This window comes from Athene cunicularia (assembly GCF_003259725.1).
Source record: "Athene cunicularia isolate RWA chromosome 15 unlocalized genomic scaffold, athCun1 chr15_part1, whole genome shotgun sequence".
Classification (NCBI taxonomy): Eukaryota; Metazoa; Chordata; class Aves; order Strigiformes; family Strigidae; genus Athene; species Athene cunicularia.
The window spans coordinates 685264-704075 of NW_020799121.1; the positions used below are offsets into that span (position 1 = coordinate 685264).

The 18812-nt window shown below is 47.9% G+C and overlaps 1 protein-coding gene across 1 annotated transcript; it reads left to right on the forward strand.

The window, feature by feature from the left end:
* The first annotated feature begins 8849 nt into the window (after window positions 1-8849).
* RTN4R (reticulon 4 receptor) lies at window positions 8850-11280 on the forward strand. Its single transcript, XM_026859896.1, has 2 exons — window positions 8850-8883; window positions 9229-11280. The coding sequence occupies exons 1-2, from the start codon at window positions 8850-8852 to the stop codon at window positions 10656-10658; spliced, it is 1464 nt and encodes a 487-aa protein (XP_026715697.1). The 3' UTR covers window positions 10659-11280.
* The last annotated feature ends 7532 nt before the right edge of the window (window positions 11281-18812 follow it).

The window sequence follows — 18812 nt, forward strand, 5'->3', positions numbered from 1 at the left end:
GAATTCATGGCAGGTGGATTTGGAGAGCTCAACTGGTAGCTGCAGGCTTTCATAGGTATCTCTATACCCTTGTTCTGCTGGCTTTCCTGTGGCAAGCCTACAGCCTTCCTGCCCATCCTCTTCCTCTTCCCTTCTTTGTGCTCATTTTTCCCAGGAATGCCACAGGTGCTCAAATGCTTGTTCCATGCCACGTGCTTTCACCTTCCCTTTGCGCACTGGGCATTTTCTGCCCAGACTTCCTTGCCTTTCATCTGACTTCCACGTCGGATATTTGCCTTGGACTTCTGCCTTTGTCACAGACTGTCCCCTGCAATGACTATCTGCAAGAGATTTTTCCCTCTCCTCCAGCTATTGCTGTTGTATTTGGTAGCTGGCACAGTATCACGTCAAACTCACCTGCTCAGAGCCAGATCCCTACAAGTCCCATGTACTGAGTCTGATGCTGAGGTTGGCTTGAGGGACGCTGTGGTGCAGGGATTTTGATGGTGTCACACCGGTGGAGGGGACACTGAAGAGGGCCAGGAGCAAGGCAATGCCAAAACTTTGCATTATGTCTTTAGGAGAGCTGAACATGGCCATGGTTATTTCAGCATTAAGGAACCATACATGATCACATCCTGAAAGGGGACATAATTCTGCATACAGTGCGAAAATCAGCTCTCCTGTGAGGAAGAAAAAGGGAATACTGGGAGAGTTTGGATGGGTCAGCAGTGTTTGGGACCTACACTATCTGCATGGGAAGTGCCAGGACTGAATGGCATAAACACACATAAGAGACCTTTCCTACAGGAATTCTCCATGTTTTTACTTTAAAAAGGTCATAAACTTTTCCCTTTAAAAGGTCATAAGCTTTTCCCTTCCAGATGTGTGATAGATAGATAGAAAGAGGACAGATGGAAAACCCACAGATTTATTACATTTTACACAAGAACAGCTGAGAATTCTGCCTCTACTGATAGAATTGGCAGGGAATTAGTCCACCAGGTGATGTGGCAGAGCACAGAGCTGGCAATGGCACTCATTGAAGAATGGCCTAGGATATCCGTAGGATTTTTCTATGCCTGTCCATAGGACACAGTGATAAATAGGTCAGCTTTTTAAAGCCTAAGAGAATAACCTCATACCAAAGATGTGAGCAAAGTTTATTCCTCTTTTTATGTAAACCATTTAAAGGAGCATCTTTAACCTGTGTTGATAGCTAGGGATTACCAAGTCCTTATTTCTGTGGACTGCTGCTGCAGCTTGGCTGCTGGATCAGGAAGATGTCACTGCTTACAACCATTTTACATTTTAAGATTTGGGCACAACTGTGAACTATGATAATATTTCTGCTTGAAGGAAAGTGGATATTTGGGCACATGATTTGTTGCAGCGAGGGGTTTCACGGTAAAATTCATAACCACAGACTAGATGGCAGATGCAATTCAGCATTTATAAATACGAAGTAATGTACACTGGCAAACAGCCCAGACCCTTACCTAAACAAACACAATGATGGGCTCTAAATGAGCTATTGCCACTCAGCAAAGTGATCTTGGGGACTTTGTGGAGGGCTCTCTGAAAAGCTCAGCTTGATGTTGAATGATGGCAGGCAGAGTGCAGGAGCTGTAAGGGACAGAGCAGAACATCTAAGCCTCTGCATAAGTCCATGCTGCAGTTGCATCCCAAGTATCATCCTCCCAGCCTCACAGTGAGGAGGACCTGGGAAAGCTGCAAAGTACAGGAAAAATGTCTGGATCCGCATTCATACAATGATCTAGGGCTTGGAGAAAACCTGAGAGAGTGGAAAGAAGGTTTCATAGTCAAGGAGATGGGGAAATTTTGCCTCAGGCAGGCCCTGGGCCACTATTTGCCTGGGGCTTGGAGAAGATGCTAAGGCAATGCTCATACCATTTCGTATTGACTTTCCATCCACATCTGTTCCTGACCATGGTGTCAGACCAGCTCAAATGAGCCCTTGTCTGACACCGTGAAGCTCTTCTCACGTTCTTGTGTTATAACAAGTGCTTTTCTCTTTCTCATTTCCTGGCCTCACCAGGCATTACTAGGCTATAATAATTGATATTAGTGTTATTGCTATACAGGGACCTAATGAATCCTGCATTTAACTCCCTTGATATTTTCCCCTATGAAGGTATCTTGTGACCTTTTCTTTGAGGCTCTTTCACACCTCCATGGCTTGCAGCAAGCCTTTGAAATTCAGCAGGAGGAAAACCCTCTGGCTAGAGAAAAGACTTTTTTTTTTTTTTTTCCTCATCATCAAATTCGTATTCAAATTGTCTGAAATATAAACTGCTAACTATCACCTTTTCCTTTCTCTCCCTGATGTTGCTGAGGGAAATGCTGGCAAACCACCAAAACCTTGCCCAAATGTTGTTAGACTAAACTGACACCGCTGCCAAAATGCTGGGAGCGCTGGAGAGCCCCTGGCAGGGATGGGGAGCACCACTGGCCGGGAGCTGCTTTGGCACATGCCGGTGAATGGATGGAGCTGCCCTGGTTAGGGTTTGTGCTGCACTCAGCTCACGTAATGAGTCGTGTAGCTCAGCCCTAAGCAGTGATGAAGAATCAGCATTCAAACCCCTCAGGAGATTTGTGAGGATGGATTCTAAGAATTGCCCATGATATAACTCGCTTTTACCTTCTTCCCTTAAAAATATCCCTGCAATATTAAGTCCAAAAATCGCATTAAGGGAATATGATTTAGGTGGAAAAGATGAACACCTAGAAGTTAGGAAATGGCACATCTGTTGCCTCCATCCCTTGCCTGGATGCATTACGGAAATGACCTTTCATTTCTGACCACATAAGATATTTTTTCTGCTGAAATCCTGTCTCAGTCAGGGTAGAGGCTGTATACCAAAGATCAGGACTGAGGCTGTACTGCCAAAGGGAATGAAAAGCACTGCAGTCCCAAAGGTTAATGGGTCTGAATGCAGTCCCAGAGCATGTGGAATCAGAGACTGTACCTATAGAAGTTAGGAGTGGGCTTCAGGTGCCTAAACATTGCTGCCTGCTGCAACTTATATCGCACTCATCTCCAGCTGCTGGAAGAGCACAAGTCTCCTAGAGGAGCTGTGTCAAACTTGCCAGTGCTCATCTTGATGTCTCAGACCCTCAAGGGTGTCTACATGGGAAATAGCTGCCTATTTTTAGGCAGCTGGGATTTGGCATCAGAACAAGGTGTACGTGTTTTTGTGTGAACTGGGACTGAGCTCCAGCCCATAGAGATAGATCTGACCCAGTCAGACAACCCTGGAGGGCGGTTCAGCCCCTTGGAGCAGACATGGAGCTGCGGTCAGCTCGCTCGCTCCAGTGACCCCACTGACTGTTCGCCTTGAGAGGGGTGACTGATGCCCAACATCCCCACAGAGCTGCAGATACACCACAGGACCTGCAGCAGCCCCAAAATTTTCTGCTGCAGCTGGCTTCCTGAGGATGCTTACATGGCAATGGGCACCTTTGTGCTGAGACCTGCTCTGTTCGTACACACTCCGGGCCCTCAGTTCCCCAGAGCTGTAACACGGGTTATATCTCCCAGGTGCTTGTGTGGTGGCAAAACGTTGCTCCTCTCCTCACCCTAAAGCCACTCCAGCTGCACCATCATGAACCAACCTTCCTCTCAACAGTTGAGGGAGGGAGGGAGGAGACAGCAGAAGCAAAGGAAAACTCCAGCCTGAGGTGGGACTAGTCCAAACCAATTCTCCTTCCTCATTCACATCTCAATTCACCTTCGACTTGAAATTTATAAAAGTGCTGCCCTCTTCCTTTTGGCACACACACTCTCACACACACAGACCCACCTTTGGCCACAGGACAAAGCAGGAGACACTGAAGCTGCTTTGCAGAGTGTCTTTCAAAGCCATGTGCTGAATTTCAAACAATATCCATTCAGAACAGGGAATTAAGCAGCTATCGTGTCTCCATACTATAAACAAAGGCAAAATGCTGTGTGCATCAGCAAAAGGCTTTGTATTGTAAAGTACTCCCTTTATGTCCAACCAGGAGAGAATTCAAATGATTATTGACCCTCCACTGTAGGAAAGCCGCATTATAATATCTCCAAATCAATAGAGACAAGTGCAGAGCAGCAGAGAAAGGCCATGGCTCTGCAAACTGCAGAAAATTGCATTTTGCTTTGGCCTCTTAAAAAGTTTGCAAAGCATCTATTAGAGGCCCCCAGAGCCTTTTCTTTCTAATTGCCATGTCTGACAATGCGATCGCACAGGGGACTCGCGGAAAGACAGATAATGGACCCACTTTAATTGCTTCCCAGTTCCATGAGTCATAACACTTCTGAGATGGCAAAGGGGAAGTGCGGCAGTTTGACTGAAGGAGGTTTCTGGCTTTTAAGAAAGCTCTGGAGGAACAAATGCTAAACTCAGAGCCAAAGTCTTGGAGGGATTGAAGGTTCCAGGTACTGGATTTTCTTTCATCTTTTGCTTTTGACTGGAACTATCTAGTTAAGTTTTAATCATGTTCTGGAAAGGGTAGGAATGGCTTCTTGTCTAAGAGATGAGGGAATGGATGTCACACCAAGATCCTTTTTCTCAGGGATGGGCACTAAGGTTGAGTCCTGCAGGTGGAAGAGTCCAGCAGGTTGTGGAGGGGCCAGGGTCAGCAGTGATGGTGGGAGCACACTCCGGGTGGTCAGGTTGAGGGAAGGATGCTGTAGTTCCCCAGTGGGAGCTGGGCTTGGCACATATTTCTGGAAATGGGCACACAGTGACCTTCTCACATCCCTCCTCCCTGTGAGATCAGTGAATATCTCCTGTACTTCTGGCCTAAGGTCAGGGTGTGTTTTTCCTGGAAAAGGAAGGAGCCCACAGCCAGAGCTGGACCCAGCACTCCAGGAAAACCAAACGATGGCACTTGCCTGTGCCAGTCAGGATGTGGAGTAGCTGGGCTCTTTCTGCCCAAGGTCCTCTGGATTCCTGTCATCTGTCCTCAACCAGATGACATTTCTGCTCAGGGCAGCACCCACTGGGACTTCTCAGCATCATGGATACTTAGTGACTCACAAGAGGAGCAGAAGCCCATGACTCTCACACTATTCCTAGCAAATTTTAAGCTGAGTCTGTATGATTTTTACCTAGCCACCCTCTGAAGGTCTTCATCCTTCCCCTCTGCTTTTTGCCAAGGGAAGTGAGCTGCAGCACGGAGTACAGGCTCTGGGCACTGCCAGGATATGTCCCAGCTTCTCTGGGGATGGACTGGTTTGTCTGGGTGCTGCCTTCACCTCAGCTGGAGAAGCACGAGACTCAGTGAGGTGATGCTCCACACCATGCCGTGGTGCCTGGCCCAGCATAAAGGGACTTAGGCTTGTGCTTTGTGTCATGACATTGGCCCCAAAACAGATGCCTGTTTCCAAGTGATGGGCTCCAGCCCCAGAGGCACAGGGCAGTGATACCATTGGCCTGTCTCGATCTTACAGGATTTGGTGTAGAGTAAGGTATTACCTGAAAATATGGGGGTATACTTCAGGCAGACAGGAACAAGCTCTGCTGTGCTTCATCCTGAAACTGTGTTAATGTGGCTTGATGCCAGGTCTTAGCAACCTTCCTGTCCCAGGAACCTGCCTTGTGCTCATCCCTGTCCTAAAATGGTCACTTGGCACATGGTCAGAAAAAGCAAAATAATATTTGCCTGGAATTGGACAGATGAAACTACCCTGTTGCAAGGTCTGGATGGCTCATGGCACTTGGTGGCCACCATGGTCTGGGACACGCTGAGCACAAGGCACAGTTACTGGTTGAGCACCAGTGACAGAGAAGCTCCTTGGAGCAGTAGGGGAGGCCAAGGCATGGTCCCTCTGGTCTCTGCCACAGCACCAGTCTGGCTCGGGAAGAAAGGGTCACCTTGATTTCCCAAGGCTGGGTGTGGACTGTACCAACTCCTGCACTTGCTTCAGGCCCTGCACTGGCCGGGGACCCTCCGGCGCCTGCTGGGTGCTGAGCTTTGCCATGGATCAGTCCGGCATGGCTGAGCTGCACGGCGGGAAGCTAGCTGGAAAAAAGCTTTGGGGGATGATTGACAGTAACTGTCTCCTGTGGAAGGAGCTAATCTGAGCAGCTCATGAACACCAGGTCCCTAATTAAAGCACACAGGCTAGCCCTGCCTGTAATTAATTTCCCTGTGCTGCTCCACTGGCAGCAGCTCTCAGTGCCACTGACTCACAGCTCCCGGCAGCCGCAGAGGCACAGGCGGTGGGAGAAGTGGGGGTTCAGAGTGGAGCGGGATTTGACCCTTCCCTCCTGCTCCTCTGTGCTGGGGAGAACACATGGCATTCCTCCAGCTCTGCACACACCCAGGAACAGGGACAGGACCTTGCTGCTCGGCCCCAGCAGTTCTCTCCGTAGGAAAGCGCTGGTGGTTCATGCTCAGGGCACAAGTGGATCAAGTGATCCAGAGGGTGCAGGAGCATGGCTGGTGGGGGGGTGGGGGCACAAGGCAGGGTGGCATTCGTATGCATGGTTTGTTCTCTCCCGGCTGCTTCATGTTCTCTTTTCCTCTCCCCGTGTATACATACATTTATTATGCACTTGCTTCCCCTGGCTGGAGCTGGAACAGGAGTGTTGTCATTGTGATTCCTCTCCCATAGGAATGGTTCTTTGCTTTCACTCTGCTGTGAGCATGTCACATATTTATAAAGCATGTGGGATGCACCTGGGTTGTGGCTGGATTTTCCCCGAGTAGGTTGTAGCCCCTGCGGTATTACCAAGGCAGGGAGGAGCAGCTGGGAAGAGCCGTGGAGCCTGCAGAGTGTCTGCAGTCCAAGTGCTGTTTTGCTGGAGCAGGTGGTGTTGCACAGAGAGGTGAATCCCACTGCTCCAGTGCCACCCCGGCTCCCATCATCTGAACCAGGAAACTGAAGAAAGAGGCTCCAGAAAGTCCTGTTTCTCTGGCTGCAGGTTTTCGTTATCAGCTGGAGAGGAATTGTGCTGGTCAGAGAGTTGCCAGCATTGTTTTAATTTCCCAGGAGGCTCCTCTTGGTGTGACATGTCTGCAGCAGGGGATTTCAGTTGTCTCATGTTACTTTGCTCCATACAATGGGACGTGATATGTCAAAACATGACAAGCCAACCAGAATGTGTCATAATACTGTACTCAACACACTGCCTTCCAGGGATGCTCAGCAGCTAATAATATCAGGCTCAAATTATCTCTGCATGCTGAGCTGTTATTTTTTCTCCCATGTGGTCTATGATACATAGGAGTCTCCTGACTATATTGGACTGCTGGATCATCACAGATTTATTAGATGCACACGGTGAATTATTTTGACTAGACTGAAACTCAGGCCTGGGATCCCATCCTGTTATTGCTGAAAAGTGACTTTCCCACCTTGGCTTCTCCAATACTTTTATTATTGCTTCAGTAAACAGTTTGGTGAGATTTCCATATGATTTAATTCTTTATCACTGGTGTTTGAAGTTGCTACTTCGATGCAGAGGTGATGTGATTTCATTAGCAACGTGACTGCCTTTCAGGCTTTTCTGTGAGATGCAGCTGCTGTCTCCAAGGTTTGGCCCCACGGGAGCCAGTGTGCTGCACCGTGCACACGTGGCTGGATGTGGCCTGGCTCTCTCCAGTCTCCCCAGTTTGTCCCATTCTTCGCTGTCCCTTTCTGCCTGACTTTTTGAACTCGGCTATTTTATCTTAAGGTGTACTGAGACATCAACATGCCTGAACAATATTTTCAGTTTTTCAAGGAAGAAAAAAACCTCCCACAACAGTGAAGAGGGAAAGCTGCAGTGTTGTCCCTGGGCTGGAGATGCACAGCAATGGGGAGGACCATGTCTTTTTGCCAGAGGTGCTGTGATGAGCTGGGAAGGAGATACACGTGTGTTTGTTCGCACGTGGTATTTCACAAACAGTCTCCTGCTGCTACAGTTCTGCCCATTCATTTTAGCTCCTGTATGGGGTTTAGAGGAAGCAATCTAATTACTTGCTGCTAATTGCTGGTGAAGCACTCTGAAACTGCCTCTCTTCCCTGCCTTCCCCACCATGAGTAGGAAACAGCAGGTCTCTCTGCAGGTCTCTCAGCTGGAGATTCACACTGACCCTCCCTCCCAGGTCCCCTTTCAGAAGATGATGCTGGCTGCAGAGCCTCTGCCCATCCCCGCCCATCCTCCAGGCCCTTTCCCAGCAGCCCAGCTGGGGCTGGTGAATTTGGTGAATCAAAATGCTTCCTTGTGTTTCCTGTGCAGCCCAGCTCATGGGGAAGTGGGTGGTCATCACCATGAAAAAAAAAAAAGTTCCTCTCAGGGGCTCTTCAACCCCAGTGGGCTGCCTGCACATTTGGGACAGATGAAACCCACTTCTGCTGTGCAAACTTTGAGGAATCCCTGAATTGCGCATGACTTCCTCCAACAACAGCACTGCCCTCTGTGGAAACGCATGCTGTTTTCTCCTTTTCTTCGGTGGCTGCACAGATTCAAAGGGGAAAATGGGAGAGAGGAAGGAAAGCAAGAATATGTGGCATAAAGGTTTGATCAAGAGAAGGAAACGATGCTCTTGATCCTGAGATCTCTACAGGCAGGTCTGACCTGTGAGTTATTCTGGCAATCCCTCACAGTTATTTCTTACAGGAATACCAGATCAGTCAGAAGTTGTTAATGGAAAGTCACAAAAGCCACAACTCCATCTTACATTTTGAGTGCAGTCTGGGGACACTTGCTTGTTTTGGAGAGTTGTTCAATGATCCCAAAAAGCAAGGAGCTGGTGGCACTGCTGGAATGGGATGGAGAGTTGCCTAATACAGCCCTGTGGCTGCAGGCATCAGCCATAGCTGGGCAGATGCTTTCTCATAGCCTGAACTGTGCTAAATGAGCCTGTGGCAGAGACAAATGGTCCCCCAGAAGACATCCCCTTTGCTCAGAGGTAAGCTCTTTGGAACAGGGCTTATGTTAGATGTGCATTCAGGACGCACGATGCAAATAAATCATAATGATTACTCTCTTCCACCACCAAAGTCTCCAATGTATGAAAGGCTGAGGAGGTGCTCAAACTTTGTCACTACAAGTGTATATTGATTTTAGCTATTGTCTTGAGTGGTAGAGCATTTTTAATTCTGCATTTTACTTGTTTGGCTCTGCTGGCATATGTTGTTTGTGGTTAGTGGCAACACACTTAGAAGGGTGATTTTCAGGCTCATCTATTAGTTGCAAAGGAAAGTGCTCTCCCATGACCCTGGCTAATCTGCATACTATTTTTGTTATCCTTTAGGAAGGAAACTGCTGATTTTGGTGCTTTGCTTGAACATCCAGTCAGAAGTGGAGTCTTGCCCCGGGGCGTGTGTATGCTACAGTGAACCGAAGATTACAATAAGTTGTCAGCAGCAAGGACTGACAGCAATCCCCAGTGAGATACCCATCCAGAGCCAGCGCATCTTCTTGCACAACAACAAGATAACCCTTGTGAGGTCTACCAGCTTCACCTCCTGCCGCAACATGACAATTCTTTGGATCCACTCCAACAACATCAGCCTCATTGAGCCTGGAGCCTTCTATGGGCTCAACAAACTGGAGGAGTTAGATCTCAGTGACAACACGAACCTGAAATCTATCAACCCTGTCACCTTCCGGGGTCTTGTTCACCTCCACACCTTACACCTGGATCGCTGTGGGCTCCTGGAGCTCTCCACAGGGCTTTTTCGAGGGTTGTTCTCCTTGCAATATCTCTACCTTCAGGATAATAAGCTACAGAACCTGCTGGATGACACCTTCATAGATCTCGCAAACCTCACCTACCTGTTTTTGCATGGTAATAAAATCAAGAGCCTGTCAGAGAATGTCTTTCGGGGGCTAATCAACCTCGACCGGCTGCTTCTGCACCAGAACAGAGTCAGCCTGGTTCACCGCCGGTCTTTTCACGACCTTGGGAAAGTGATGACCTTGTATCTGTTTAACAACAACCTGACCGTGCTCACGGGGGAAACCATGGCTCCCCTTGTGTCCCTTCAGTACCTGCGCTTGAATGGCAACCAGTGGATCTGTGACTGCCAGGCTCGGTCTCTCTGGAATTGGTTTAAGCAGTTTAAAGGATCATCTTCAGAGCTAGAGTGCCACCTTCCCCCCCGCTTGGCAGGGAGAGACCTCAAAAGGCTGCAGAGCTCTGACTTGGAAGGATGTGTCGACTCCTTCAACCAGATACGAACAAGCGTTTTTAGCACTAAGACCAGATCTGGTAAACTGCCAACTGGGATCCCCCCTCTTGGTTCCCATGATGGCTCCTCAAAATGCTGCCAGCCAGAAACGGATAAGTCATTTATTTATGAAGCTAAAGGCAAGGCAGGCCCCTCTTCCCACAGCAGCCGGCCATCCTCCAACAACCCTCTCAAGGATAAGGAGAACATGTCCAAAACCAAGTATGTTGAGACAGACCCTTCCAAAAATGGCAGCAACAAGCAGATAAATGATTCCCCCTTTGGGACCTTCCCCAGCATTGTAAACCCTCCATTGACCAAGTTGAAACCAGAGTTTCTAGAGCCTATTGAACCTTCCACAGTCCCAACCAAAAAGAGACAGGGCTGCTCAAAAAAGAACAAATCAAAGGCCCAGTGCCGCCTCACCCAGCAAGGAAACAGCTCCACGTTACAGCTCAGCCTAAGCCTTTTGATCCCCCCCTTGGTGTGGAGCTTACTGTTATTCTGCTAAAATTAACTCTTTTCCTGGGTTGATGACACTTTATAATACTAGACTTTTGCTGACCTCCATAAATGTTGCAAACAAAAGCAAAACTACCATCCACCCTGAGAAAGCTTTGTTACACAAAAGTTAACTGGATGCCTTTATAAAAAAAAAAAACAAAAAACAAAAAACCCCAACAAAAAAGACAAACACCAAGATGTACATAATTTATTTGTCCTGAAACCTGTGAATTATACCTTTGGTCTTCGGAACTGCACTTGCCCACAAAGCAGCTTTTGCTACAGCAGATGGTAAAGAAATATGGTTTATTTACAGGAAAAAAAAAAAAAAGTGTAAGAAATGCTCCGAAAAGAATGTCTAAAATCTGTTTGTAACTTGACATCACACTGAACAATATTGCAGGTTCCCATTCGCAGAGGTAATGAATTTGATGCTGTTTTAATCCTATGTTTATGAATATTGCAGTTTTTCCGTATTCATTCCATCACACCATGTTTACGGGCAGCATTTGTTAAAGAATGCTACCTTTTCCTTCACAAGATTGCAGTATATATAGATATGCATTTTATTTTACTTGTGTACAAGTATACAAAAAAAAAATATAAAATAAAGATTTCTTTTTCCTAAATGGTTGTCATCTGCAAGGAGTGAAGTACACTAAACAGCTAAAAAACCGAAAAATTTAAAGGCTGTTGAGTAATCCATGATCTGAGGGCAGGTTGAGCATTTAACACGACAGTAATAAATAAGACATACCCGGCATGCTTATGCAATCTTTAACTGGTGCCAACAAAGATTTTTCTTGCATGAAACATGTTCTGTTAATGTTTCTCTTTCCCTTTGAAATGTCCCATGCATTTGCCCCAAATCACTCATATTTCACTCAGAATAGCAGGAAATATTAACCCAGCCCCTTGGAGCTGAGGACACCAGGTTGCAGGTAGAGGAACCTTAGTAAGCAATCCCAAGAAGTGGAACAGGGCCATTTTTCTTCTTATGTGCACAAATAACTAGATTCAGCTCTGTGATTAATGAATCAGAAGGTAGTTCCAGAGTGGAGCAGCACTCAGGCTTGCGTTGATGCAATAGGGTCTATCTCCCCAAGCAGGCAGCCCCTGGCCTTGGGGCTCAGGCTGGCTGTGCTGGAGAGCTGGTGTCCGTTCCTGGCTGTGCCACCAGTGCTCCATGGAGTCACTGTGCAAGTGACTTCATCTTCTGCATGACCCCTGTCTTTGAAATCGGGATGTATGAAATTAAACCCATTGATGTCTGGGTGCCCCCACACAGTGGGCCATAAAGCACTGGCCTGGATCTACCTGTGTGCTCCTTGTACCGCAGACAGCTGCCCTGTGCACTCTGCATGTACTCCAGGTCATGGCAGGTTGTGCAGAGAGTTTGCAAGGAGGTTTTCTTTATCAATCTATAGATTTTCTTCTGTGCTCCTCTCTTCAGGAAGACTGTTGAGGTATTGAGGTCCATGCATGCAAGACCAGCCGGTCACATGCAGGTGGCCTGGAGTGTGGGCTGGAGAAGAGCAAGAGCACAGTGTGCAAGTCAGGCTGAGGGTCTCCAGGCTCTACCAGGCACCGTTGGGGTTCACTGCACTGGGACTGGTGCTCAGCTTCATAGAACCACATGTGGAGGAGGGACAGACCATTGCATGCCAGGAGTGAAGGACATGAGCAGGGCCATGACTTAGTGTCAGCTTTGTTCTAGGCTTGATGGTTCACGAGGAGGGAACAGCAACCATGGGAAGAAGCAGGAGAGGATGCTTGGATGGTTTATGTCCCAAAGAAACCATGATGCTGGGCAGCCAGCATGGCAGTATCAGAGGCCACCTGCACCAACAACTCAATGGGGTGTTGCTGGGTACTTTCTAGCTCTGCCACAGCTGGTTTCCACCTGTGTGAAGGACGGAGAGGGCAGTGCCCAAACTGTTGCGTTTGTGATCTGTGTCCTCCAAATCTGGGGCTGCCAAAAAGCTGTGGCATAGACCCATACTAGTGAACAGCTCACTCTTGGCACTGAGATGGGGACTGATCTGTCAGAACCAGCTGTGTCACTGGGCAGGAGGTGCTGTGCAGCATGGCCCTGGGATCCCAGCAGATCTGACTGCTGCCATCCTAGCTCCATAACCAGCATCAGCCTCTGCAGAGGAGTCAGGCATGTTTCAGTGCAAATATTGCCATACCCAAAGGATGAAGCAAGAAGTCAGTGCCCTGTGCTGGGATTCCTAAGTGCCTTGGTAAGCTAGACAGCCTTGGCAGTCCTGATGCCTTGATGCATGCCCAGTTTGTGTGCATACTCATACACACACACAGGTGAGTGATCAGTACCATCTGCTTTCTGCCATACTTGCTAGGATTTGTCCCATTCATGCCAGTGCTGAAGGGTTTTCTGAGGTCCTGCATGCCCAAAGCAGGCCCTGTCATCTACTCATCCAAAAGCATCATTCAGACTCTTGAGGGATTCAAACCTGCACCTGAAGCTGAAACACAGCAGCAGAGAGCAGCTCAGCCTGGCTTGGCCACAGGCTCAGCACCAGACCAAAGCCCATACAAAAGCCAGAAGGAGGATTGCTGGATGCTGTGACAGGCTGCTGAGGAAACTCCTGCTTTGATCATAGTCTCAGGGTACACTGTGTGTCTCCTTTGTACAGTCGTTGGTGAGTCTTGTGGTCAAAATTCTTGGCCCAGTGCCCAGAGCTCTATGGGCATGAGGAAAACAGATGAGGTGGTAAAAACCAGGATGGACCTGGTGGAAAAAAAAAAAATAGAGAGAGAGAACAGCTTCATGCTGTGGCATTTCCTCATAGCAACTAAATGGGCCCTGAACAGAGCTGAGATCTGGACTTGTCCGTGCCTAAATCAGTATCACAGGGAGTTTGGCTTTGATGCTTCCTGTGGTTAACACAAAGCAGACTAGTGCATTACTGTCACTTATCCTGAAGGGACTAGGACTTGCTTTATGTCAATTCAGTGACACTCTTCCTGCTTTCTAGAGCTTGACTCTGCTGTGCTTTCAGTGGCTCCTAGGACTACACGTTGGCTAAAAGCCCAGAAGAGTCCCTTGTGCTAATTTCCTAGATTTCCTGCTGTCCAGATGCCAATTTCAGTGTTTACAGGCATTAGAAGGCCATTTGAATGACAAATTATTCAAGAAGGGGATGCAGTGGACAGCAGGAACACCTGCAGGAGTTTGAAAGAGGCAGAGGGTGAACTCTGGTATTGGTGAGGGTAGGAAGGGCTTTAGGACTTCAAAGGAAGGCAGTTTTGCTTCTGCTTTGTGCTTTTCTGGGTTTGGCACAAGTCTTCCAGATATTTCTAGACCTATTTTACACTCAGATGTCACTGAGTTAAATAGGATTTACCCAGCAGGGCTCAGGACCTTCTTGACTATTCCCCATCTCATGATATTTTGTCTGTCTTCCTTTTTCACTGTGCAAGTCACAGTCATTTTTCTGCTCACGTCCTCGATGCTAGGAGTGAAATCAAGTAAACAAAGTCAACTGTGAGGACCCAGAACAGCTCTGGGTGGATGAGAGTCCAGACTGTCCTGGGAAGAATGGACTCCCCATCACAGCACAGAGCTGCACAACTCAGCATGTAGCGTCCCCTGTGCATAGTCACCATGCAGACCCTTGGTAATGTCTGCTACTGAAGATGCAATAAAAACACAGGCCTTCAAGCAGTGGTGGGAAAACGGTGTGTTCATGCTTGCTTCTCTGACAGCATTTGCCTCCGCAGATTCACACTTATCCTTTGTTGCTAGCTCCACACTTGTCCTTGCAATAAGCAGGAAAAGTAGCAAAAGAAAAACACTTTTTTCCAGGTTTTCAGGTGCACCTGTAAGCACCGCCAGGCTCCAAGGTAGACAAGGAGACTATTATGCCCCTCCTTGTCATGGTAACATGTGAAGTGTATTTATCCTTTTCCCTCTCTATCTTCCCATCCTCCTGCAGAGAGCAGGGAGATGGGGTTGTACCTCTGCCTGTGGATGGGGAAGTGGAGTCCAAAAGCATGTGCTCCCAGGTGATGATTTGTCCCATCCTAAATGAGGTGCCTGACACAGGCATGGTGAGCCTCACTCCAGGGGTCCCCATCTCTGACTACCATGCTGCCAAGTTGCAATATCTGACATGGATGTATTTTATGTAAAGGTAATTTCATCAATCTGGTTTTGAAAGCTTTCTTTTTCTTTCTTAATGAATAAATGTGATTCATTGAGGTCAAAACTTTATGCAGAGATGCTATGGCTTTGACACCATTTCCATCAGTAAGACCTTTTTGGTCAAAACCAGGAAGGAAGAGAGGGGAAATGCAGAGCGAAAGAAACCCCACTAATGGCCTGGTTCATATGAATTCCTGGATGTTGTTTGGAAAGGACTAGGTGTGTGTAGCTCAAGCAGTTCTAGGGTAAGCTGTGGTCTCCTGAGGATTCCTCACTTCCCCTGTCCAGCGTCCCTCCAAACTTTCAAATAATGAACAGTCTGGGTCTGTGCACTGAAAGTCCCTCACAGGGCTGGTCTAAACCTCACTGCCAAAGCTGCTGAATCAGCCTTGCTGGAAACACATCATCAGATGACCAGGAGAGGCTGGGAGCAGGACGTGACCAGGCAAAGCTGACCATGACCAGGCACTGGACCTTGGTAGTTTTGTTCTGGGCACGCTGTGCACAGCAGATCGCGTTCACAACAGCGGTCAGGAACGGTCATTTTGCTGCATGCAGGGGATCTGGAGTGCAATGCCCTGGAGGAGACATGCTCAGGCGGGGCTCTTGGCTTTGGACTGTAGGAGTCTACAGTTGCCTGAAATGTGCTTGTGGCAGCTGTTTTCATCCCTTCTTCTGCCTCTTTCACTGGATGTGAGAGGACATGCAAGTTGTCTTGGCTTTTCCTGCCCTTCCCCTGAGTCAGGGGGTCCTGCTGGTCCTCCAGACAGAGCAGCACGGTGACTCACCCAGTACTGTAAAACTTTACTCAGGTCCCCAAATTGAAATCAGCTTAAATATGTGGGGCTTCTTAAGGAAGGTCATCTGAGTTCTACTTAGCTTCATACTTGTTTTGGAGACCATGTTTCCAAGCCTTTCTCATCTGAGACTGAAGTCTCCCCACTACTCTGGGTTGGGGAACCATCAGAGAAACACCAGATCTCCCAAGACTGGGGGCAGTGCTGAGATCTGGCAATGCTGTATCAGGGACCAGAACCTGCTTCTGGCAGTAGTGCCTGCAGATCCCTGTCTGTGAGAACAAGTAGCTGTTTGTAACCCTGGCCCTGGGCTGCAGCCAGATGGCAATCGCTACCCCAGCCTTCTCCAGTAGCTCATAGAAAATCATGGGGCAAACGCCCAGCTGCCAGTCACTCCACAGGGCTGAGGTCTCTGCTCCTAGAAAGGATCTCCTAAACCTTGTGAGCAAGTGGTGTTTCCACATCTCTCTGCTCTAACACAGCAGAGCTGCTGAGTTTTGCTACAAACAAACATGACACATAGAAATAATAAAGGCTGGAAGATTTTCAAATTCAAAGATGTATTTCTGGATTAGTTCCCTATCATGAGACAGTGAGGGAGAAGAGCTATTGCCATTTTGCCTCCTTCTCAAAATCAGAAAAAGATTAAAAAACCTGGAGTCATTGAGAGATGTGGTGGGCATTAGAACAGATAATAGTCAAGAGAGGCAAAATTTTCTTAGGACTAATACTGGACCACAGTGTCATGATTGCTGATGGGAAGCTCTGGAGATAGCATGAACTCTGGGTACAACCGTGGTGAGGGCAAGGAATCTGTGCAGTTATGCAGAGATCTTTCCTATAAAGCCAAGCCCAAACATGTGAATCTGGCTAGAGACAGAAACACTAATTAGAGACACTTTGATTTGTGCCATAACTAGGGCACTGCATGGGGAAATGCTGAGGCAGGTGAGACTTAATGGAATTGCTTCCCAGGACACCTATAAATAGGGATAATGGAGACTTGGCAAAGAAAGGCAGGATGAAAATAAAAGTATACGCTGCCCACTCACTAAACGAAGAGGCACTTCAAATCTTGAAATGACCCACCTTCAGTACAGTTTGGGAAGCTTGTTCTAGGTCAGCAGGTACTAAAAAGGCCCAGCTGTCATCAAGCATAAAAACAGTAATGCCTTTTGGGATGAAATCATAGCTTTTGATAGGCTGTCGCACTGCACATGGCACCAACACAGGCGCGCTAGCTGGGATGAGTCACGGGCTGGGCTTCTTCACAGCGTTTCGGTTGTGGGTGGCTCCATCTGCAGTGGTTTGCTTGTGTCAGTGTCCATCTGCAGTGGTTTATTTGTGGGTCGGGTCTGTTGTCAGTAGTTTGCTCATGGCTCAGATCGTTTGTGGTAGCATAGTTGTGACTGGATCCTACTTGCTTTTGTTGTTCTCTGGCTGATTTTGAGTATTAATGCTTGTATTTAAAGCAGAAGGGGAATGACAGCAAAATCTGGTGTGAGGAGGGAGTGCTGGACTTTTCCATGTGAGTGGGTAGCTAACATTTTAAAACAGTGAAGCTGCACCCATTGGCTGGTTGTGGTCAGTTGGGTTTAACCTGGCACACCTGCATCTCACTGCGTGTGTGTCTGCTGCTGCCTGGGCTGTAAGATCCGCTTTGCTTGCTGCATAAGCCTCTCCAGTGCAGTTTGATCCAGCACCTCTTAGAGAAGGACCAGCAGCTTCACGGCGCCGACAGCTGACGTGGCCCAGGAGCGCAGTAGCATCTCTCACCAGGTCTGCTGTGTGATCCCTACAGGCCAAGGATCCTGCCTGCTGTCCATGAGCAGAAGGGCACGTTATGCACTGATGTGCCCATGCCTGGGAGGAGTGGCACAGCATCTTTTACAGCCCCCACTATGGACAGTTCCCAAATACACATGGAGTTGTCCCCCCCCAGACCCTCAGACATCAGCCTTCCCGTCATTGCCTTGCCCTGTTTGAGGAACTCTGTGATGAGCCTCTGTGCCTTGGGATAAAGCAACAGAGACAGCTCTGGCTGAGCTGCAGTTTCCAGCAGTGTCACACGCACAGTGTAAGACCTTGGGTGAGTCTCTTAACCTCCTTCCCAGAGCCCATCTGGGTGCAAAGGTGCTGGTGGTAGGACACAGTGCTGGGTCTTCACACACATCCAAGATTCTCCTTCAGCAGGAGAAGGGCAGGATTCTCAACTGCTTTTTGGTTTTGCTGGAGCAAAACCCTGGAGTGGGCTGACTGAAGACTCTTATTTAGCTGCACGATTGCTAAATAAGGGCAGAGCTGCTCTTTTCTCCCCTGGTATTTCCATTCAAACCGCAACAACAACAGCAGGAGCAGCCGCTCCCATGGAATATTTATAAGTTGTTTGCAGAAATGTCAAGAAGAGCCAGTGGTTGTATTAACACACTCTCAGAGCAGCAGTCTTGGAAAGTTATCTTATGTGATTCTTAGTCAAAGTGCTTTATGTAATAGTTACAAGCGCTTACAAATCCCAGTGACATTTTCGTCTTTCTTGACAAACAGCCGTTCAGTGTCCTGACACTGAGACAGGAATCAATCACTTTTGCTCATTCATTAGCTGTCTCCATCCTCCCCTCCGCCCTGCAGTGAAATTAACACCAGGTTACCTGGAAGGCTTAGTCCCTTTCTGCATGACAATTAGAGACTGAGCTCAAACGAGATGCAGCAAGGCTGGGTAACAGGCACGCTCCTCACCCAGCCATGCCAGACATCCACGTTAATTTCAAGTTGACTTCAAGATGCTAGGACTAAATGTTCCCATTTGCTTTGGGCAGTAAAAGTTGAAATTTTATCAAGGTTTCTAAGCAAGATTATTAAATTCTGTATTTTGCTAAGTGCTTTTTTTTTTTTTTTTTTTTTTTTTTTTTTTTTTTTTTCCTCTCGCTTGCCCTCCCTTGCTGCCAGACTTGCTGGGACCGTGGGGATGAGGCTGGTGGGGATGAAGGGTGTTGAAGGAAAGCAGCTTGAAGTCTCCCAAACAAGGAGGTCTGGGAATGCATTCAGATGTGCACTTCATTTCTATGAGGTAGGGGTGGGTGTGGAAAATGCACTGGGACATTTACTATGTATGTTTTGAGGTTGTGTGTCATTTTTAGGAGTGTTTCCTGCAACAGCAGCTCACCAGAGGGGTTCAATACCAAGGCCCCCTGGG

Coding starts and splice junctions, on each gene's coding strand:
- RTN4R (XM_026859896.1), top strand. CDS start 8,850: ATGGTCCCCCAGAAGACATCCCCTTTGCTCAGAG. Junction 8,884..9,228: donor GACATCCCCTTTGCTCAGAG/GTAAGCTCTTTG, acceptor GTTATCCTTTAG/GAAGGAAACTGCTGATTTTG.